General features: G+C 32.6%; 1 protein-coding gene across 1 annotated transcript; it reads left to right on the forward strand.

The window, feature by feature from the left end:
* The first annotated feature begins 6,358 nt into the window (after positions 1–6,358).
* Positions 6,359–7,462, forward strand: LOC130670078 (cyclin-T-like). Its single transcript, XM_057473254.1, has one exon. It carries the CDS (start codon positions 6,359–6,361, stop codon positions 7,460–7,462), a length of 1,104 nt encoding a protein of 367 aa, XP_057329237.1.
* Positions 7,463–7,675: the final 213 nt, after the last annotated feature.

Genomic DNA, 7,675 nt, shown 5'->3' on the forward strand with positions numbered 1-7,675 from the left:
TCGCTGGTACCGAAACATGGTTATTGCCCGAGTCGTTTGTGGTGGACACTTTTATTTATTCCGGCTACGATCATTAAACAAGCAACATCTAACTACAATGGACGTTTACAACGAGGTGGTCGACTGAGCAATGGAAAATGCATTCACTTGGATGAATTTGATTTTGTCGAAACTTTTTTTTTCGATATTTTTCCTCCTTTGTTTTATATATTTAACTCATTGCGAAACTTTTCTATCCCTTAATAATGCTTCTAATAAAAGATTTATTTGCTTCACAACATTATTTAAGGAATTTTTAACGACAAAAAAATTGTTTCGATAAAAAAAAAAAAAAAAAATTTTTGGTAGCTCGATAAATTTATTTGCTAACTTGAGGAAATTTATTTTTTGGTTGGAAAATTTTTTTTTTGCTTACGACAAAAAAAAAATTTCTTGGCCCAAGAAAGTTTATTTTTGGTTGAAAAAATTATTTTTCATAGTTCAAAAACTTTCTTGTTTTAGGTCAATACATTTTTTCTTGACTCAAAAATGTAACAATCTTCAATTGCCAAGAAAAAAATTTTGCGAATTAAAAAAAAATGTTCTCGAACCAAGAAAAAAATTGTTTGGGCCGTGAGAGTTTTTCGTGACTTGAAGAATTTTAGTTTCAGACTGAGAAATGATGTCTTCCACGAAGAAAATAATTTTTTGATCCAAATAATTTTTTGCTTCAATAAAGTACAAAATTTCGCTTAGTTCAAGAAACAAATTTCGAAGACATATTATTTCTTGGTTCAAGATTTCCTTCTTTTTGGTGCACACCCACACACAGATGATATTCTAAACATGATTGGAATAGCTTCCTAGGACCTCAAAACTCCGACACCTGATAGAATTTTAAATTTCGGAGTAATAATAATAATTTCCCGATTTTTTCGAAAATCATTGATTTTCTTGGCGTGAAGTTAAAAATTTTTTTTTTTTTTCAATTTTTAACTCGAGTTTCTGACTCCAAAACATATGTATTTGAAGTAGAAGAATATATAATTTAAAAATAATAGAAATTACTTGTAAGTAATTTACGTTTAAACAATTTGGTGGCCCTGAAAAGGGCCGTTGTGAACTCAAGTTCTTAACTTGACAATATAACGCTTAGACGTTAATTTTCTTTGCAAACAAAATCTCGAACACATGTTGGAGATTTTGAGCCATAACGACAATTTTGTCTTCATCATTAAAACAACGGTAGCAGTTGGTAAAAATCAACCGTACGTCGTTGACGAATCCATCGATTGACTTGTACTGCCGTTGGTCTAGCTTCCGGAATACGGTCGTCAGATCCATGGGAACTTTCACAATGTCCTTGTAATTATCAGGACCCCAACATTGGACATTGAACTCCCGGTAAAATGGCCACGCATATGACTCATGCCACGGAGACAACAGCTCTTGAATTATCTCGCAGCAAGTTATAAACACTTCTTCGCAAAGTTCTTGAACTTCTTTACTGTCCTTTACCATGTTGAAAATACTGATGAATCAACTTTAAGATGATAGATCGCTGGACACTTCAATCTCTACGTCTGATAGAGTGACTGATAGATTCTAGCTAATGCCAACCAAATCAGTCAACTTCATGAGGTCTAGATCGGTACCAGCGAGCCAATCACAGTTAAGCATGAGTAGGAGAGATGGCAGCTCGTATTTCATAGGTTATCAACAAATCAACTTCCAATCAGATCGAATGAGACATGAGCTGCCACCTCTTCTACTCATGCTTAGCTGTGATTGGCTTGTCAGTACCGATCTAGACCTCATGAAGTTGACTGATTTGGTTTATATGTCTCATTCATCTGTTCATCATTGATAAAGTTTTCATAGACGTAATAGTCTAGTCGAGAAGTCGATTTCCTGCACAGAAAAAAACGATTGACAATAATTGTAGTTCAACTTGTAATTATTTATGTTATGTTCAATATCTGCACGGAGAAAAAAATATTGCGCTCATCACTCAACGGTATCGTGATATTCACTCTCCTCGGTTGGGTATCCGTTGTATACGGAAAGTGCTAGTCTATCGGATCGTGATTATCACGATCCAGGCGGATCTCGAAATCATAAGATCTTTTCGCTATAGTAACGATCCGTTTTGTTATTATAACTAATTTAAGGTTAAAATAGATAAATTTACAACTTTAACTTCATTACAATTTTATTTTTAGCTGTCATTAATAATCACATATTAATAATTCTAATAGGTGCAATAAAAAATTATTATTTAATATCAAGAAATGTAAAGTAATAGAATATACGTTACTAATTGATGTAAATTTTACAGTTCTTTTTTTGTTTCAAAGATAAATTAAAAAATTAATAGATAAAAAACAGAAATTCTTGCATTAGATATATAATTAGTATTTTTTCATTGTCGTTGTGTGCGCTTTAAATAATTTATAATTTTATAAATAAACACTGTATAATTTGCAAGATATGCATTATAAAGTTAAATAATTTGGTTATGAATGGTGGCGCTTGAGAAGTAGATCGCGATAATCACGATCTGTTTTAGTACGATATGGATACGTTAACTGACGATCACTATACATTTAAGTATATGCACAATCCGTAGGATCATTATTATAAGTATCGAGTGTTTCATTCATATCGATATATATATTGTGGTAGCAGCAATACAATTAAGAACTAATCACGATACACATGTCGCTCTCCGTTGGTGAGCGATAAACACAATATTTTTTTTTTTCCGTGTAATATGTCGTTTCAGTTAGAAAATTATGATTTTAATGTTTAAACTGCTATAATAAACAGTTAACCGTTGAAATATACTGCTTGACTATTTAAAATTACTACTTGAACCCTAAAAAACTACAAGACACTTGCCAAAAAAATGCTTATGAAATAAAAATTTTATTATCTTTATAACTTAATTCTAGTAATTTTATTTGCTATCAGTATTTCATTGAAAAGCATCAAAATTTATGTATCGTTAAACATAAAGTAGTAATTATTGATAATATTAGATATTTACTACTGTTATTACTTTTATATAATTAATACAAATCTAGGGTATAAGTTAAGTACACTATACAGTTGTGATCAAGCGAACAATAATTTTAGTTATTACGACTAGAAGTTTTTATGTTTTTAGTATCTATAACTTTTATTCTATTCTAATTTTTATTTAAATTATCTAGTATAATTAAAATCAATGAATGAAAACAAATTAGTCTTGTTGTCTAGTATTATATTCATGACTGTCAATATGATATCATTAATAAAATTATTATATTGAGTCATTTATGCATAATAAAAAAATCCAAAGATGTTTTATCGTTTGAGCTATGACTTATACTTTTTTTGATTTTGCCAAAAATCTAGACGGCTAATTTTTTTAACAGTTTTTTGTTAGTAACAATAGTAATTTTCTTTTGAAAAATAAATCTAAAAAACGATTTTTTCTGGACGGCATTCTGGATCGTTTAAGCCATCAACCATATTTTTAGGAGACTTGTAACTATTTTTCGCAGGTTTTTATCTTCTCGACGAGACTATTATGAGTAATGATCTTATCAGAACATTTCCAGGTAATTTGTCCTTTAAAATAATCACATTTGTCATTATCGTTGGATATTAAAATACTCATTAGAGTCTAGACTATGGAGATAATGAACTGGGAATTTTCACACATTGGACTGACTACTTAAAATTATCAACAAGGTCGAATTATTTAAAAGTATTCAATGTTAATTAACTTCTTTGAGGACCGGGACAAAATAGGGCTTGACGCCCATACTGCCATGGACTCATACGCCATGATTATTGTGAATGTTACCATTCCCGTATGGTCAAATCATCTATACATGCAATTTTTAAACGAATGAAAAAATCCTTGCTACCATACAGTATGGTGGAATCGACCATACAGCATAGTGGTATCCGCAAAAAATTTCTTTCCGTGTAAGCGCATAAAAAATTAAAATATAAACGTTATAGTCAGACGCTTGTCTATGTGTAATTTGATTAACTGGGAAAGTGATTAATTTCACACACACACACACACACACACACACACACACACAGAGATACACACGTGCGCGCGCACGCACGCACATACATACATATATCTACACATGTGCACATGCACGCACACATGTAGTCCATCGGCTGAAGAGGAGGTCCCGTAAACATTTTGTTGGTACCGAGTAAATCCAACTGTTTCTTATGTATTTTGGGCCAAGGATCACGAAAATCGGGTCCATTTTGTTCAAAAGTGGTGCAAACAATTGTTTATAACAATTTAATTGTTTAAATCAAAATAACTCCCGAACGGCTGGTTCGTTGGGGCAGTGTAGAGGAAAAAAAATGTTCAGAATAAAAAAATACACAAAAAAGGTATCACATGTTTTTTTTGCATCTCAAATATTTCTCGAGATATAATAAAAAAAACGAGCCGGCGCTCAGACCTCTCCCTCTGGCACTAGCGACTGCCTATGCGCGAGCTCTCTCTCCGCCAAATCGCGTCTGATGCTGGATAGGCCGGAATTTTTCTAAGTTTTTTACATCAAAAATCATAGAAAAATAAAAAAAAAATCGATTAATTGTCGATACTACCAATCGACAGCATTTTTTCTGAAACGAATTTTTGTCGTATCGTCAAAAGACGTTTTTTTTTTTTGTTCACAAATGTTATAAACAAATGGATTTTTTCGGTCTAGATTGGGATAAAAAAATCGATAAAATGTTGATACTACCAATCGACAGCATTTTTTATGACACAAATTTCTGTTGTATCCACAAAAGACGTTTTTTGGTATTATCGACATTTTATCGATTTTTTTATCCCAATCTAGACTTGGAAAAAATCCATTTGTTTATAACATTTGTGAACGAAAAAAAAACGTCTTTTGACGATACGACAAAAATTCGTTTCAGAAAAAATGCTGTCGATTGGTAGTATCGACAATTAATCGATTTTTTTTTTATTTTTCTATGATTTTTGATGTAAAAAACTTAGAAAAATTCCGGCCTATCCAGCATCTGACGCGATTTGGCGGAGAGAGAGCTCGCGCATAGGCAGTCGCTAGTGCCAGAGGGAGAGGTCCGAGCGCCGGCTCGTTTTTTTATTATATCTCGAGAAATATTTGAGATGCAAAAAAAACATGTGATACCTTTTTTGTGTATTTTTTTATTCTGAACATTTTTTTTCTTCTACACTGCCCCAACGAACCTGCCGTTCGGGAGTTATTTTGATTTAAACAATTAAATTGTTATAAACAATTGTTTGCACCACTTTTGAACAAAATGGACCCGATTTTCGTGATCCTTGGCCCAAAATACATATGAAACAGTTGGATTTACTCGGTACTAACAAAATGTTTACGGGACCTCCTCTTCAGTCGATGGACTATGACTGCTGATTTAAAAAAAAATATTTCTCATTTTACATGTCAACTTATAATAAAATCATTACAATCTATTACTAACTTTTTTTTACATATTATCTTTTGATATTCATCCGAAAATCATCTGAAATTCAAATTTGTGTCAAAATATGACTTGCACATGATATTCAGCTGATCACCTGTGAATTACCGGCGAAATTTCGCAATTTTTCACACGGGTGATGTTTAAAATTAAAACCCGAAACCTGGATGTCAATATAAAAAATAAATTTTATAATACACATCATAAATTTTTAATTTTCAAATTACAATTTTTAATTTCCAAAAATTAATTTTTCCTGTATAGACAATAAATTTTAATATTCATTTTATAATTATTTACGTTTGAATTGTAAATGAAAGAATACCTATTTAAAATGATACTATTTACTGATTACCGTCATTAAGTTATTTGTCGCCTCTTAATGTACACAGGTAATTCATTTCCGTCGTATACTTTAATTTTCAGGAAATTTTAAATCTATTATTTGAGACTTCGGCATAAATATATAATGAAAAACTTAATTATTTGCCATTTGGTCTTTCATAGGAATAGTAATTACGTTCACACGTGAATATGCAGACCTTAATGACCATAATATTGTGAGTTTTAAGTCTAATTACCTTTTCCTAATTACATCAGGTACATTTCTTCAGCCCCAAACTATTACTTTTTAATTACCCCCATACCCATTGTTGTGACAATTTCTTTTGTTATAAAATCCCTTAAATTTTAGTGTCTTGTCAATATTTCCTCACTTTATTCTCGAACTTCATACCCAACAGTTCGTCTGAGAATATTTCAAAAGTTACGGAAAAAACCAAATTGTGTTATTTCAAAGTGCTTAAGCTGTTCCAGTGCAGAGTAAGAAAGTTTCTAGTGAAGTTAAATTACCAGTGAAAAATTGTGAATAAAAATGGCTGAAAAGTGGTATTTCAACAAAGAAGAGTTGAAGAACTCTCCTAGTTCCAAGGATGGCATCAGCGCGGAGAAGGAGCTAGATCACAACCAACAAGCCGCTTACCTTATAACTGATTTGGGCAAGCGGCTAAAGTTGTCAGAAGTCTGTGTGCACACTGCCATTGTGTACATGCACAGATTCTTTATTCACCATTCATTAGCCAAGTTTCACCGGTATGAAATTGCCACGGCAGCGATTTTTCTGGCGGCAAAGGTGGAAGAAGAGCCCCAAAAATCGCAGGCGGTCATCAGCGCTCTTCATGTCTGCCTCAACAAATATGAAGTTCACCAACTGGACACTACTTTTGCCAAGAACCAGGAGAAGGTCAAGGCACTAACTTCAAATGAGCAACTTCTTCTGGGAACACTTGGATTCAAGATGGGGGTTAGTCACCCTCATCATTACATCAATAAATTCTGTGGGGAAATAAAAGCTTGCAAGGAATTATGCAAGATTTTCCTGCAGATGGCTAATTACACTTTACAGATGACGTCAATGTGCGTGAAATATAAACCGGCAGTTGTGGCGTCATTCTGTATTTATTTTACCATCCAATCATCGCAGTGGAAGATTCCCCAAGTCATAGACGGGAATCTTTGGTTTTGGCTCCTCGACACCAAAGTGACCTTCGATTTACTGATTAAGATGGACAGGGAGTTTAAAGCGGTTTTAGATAAAATGTCACCCAGGATAAAAAACCGGGTGATGGGATTATTTAAAAATCCATCGGTCAAAGTGACTGCAGTAAATCGGATAGCGACGACCCCCAGTTCATCGGATCCAGAAATTGTTTCCGGTAACCCTGAAGTCGAGAAGCCAAGGACTCGACGAAAAATCAGCTATCACGAGTATCGTGATAGACTGATGAAGAAAAAATCTGAATCAGATGGATCATCGACTTCTTCACCTCCTGATGTAGAAGTTCAGGATAATTCCATTGGAAGTACCTGCCAGCTTGTACCCTCAACTGAAGCGGATCTGGACCACAGCCGTAAGCGTCAAAATAATTACGACATGGGCAGTATTTTGTGTTCTGCTAAGAGACGTAAGCTTTTGTAGTTTCAATAATTTTTTAATTTTTTGTACATAATTATTTATCATCCAGTTATTTTTTATTGTAAAATATTATTGTAGGTTTTATTATTTTCATAAATTAAATATTAAGTATTTTATGTAAATAGTAAATAGTAAAAGAGTAAATTATATTTTAAAAATTTACTTTTTATTTAATAAGTTTGATATATTTTTTGTAAATAATCAAATAATAATGTA

The sequence above is a fragment of the Microplitis mediator genome, chromosome 6 (assembly GCF_029852145.1).
Source record: "Microplitis mediator isolate UGA2020A chromosome 6, iyMicMedi2.1, whole genome shotgun sequence".
In the NCBI taxonomy this organism is placed as follows: domain Eukaryota; kingdom Metazoa; phylum Arthropoda; class Insecta; order Hymenoptera; family Braconidae; genus Microplitis; species Microplitis mediator.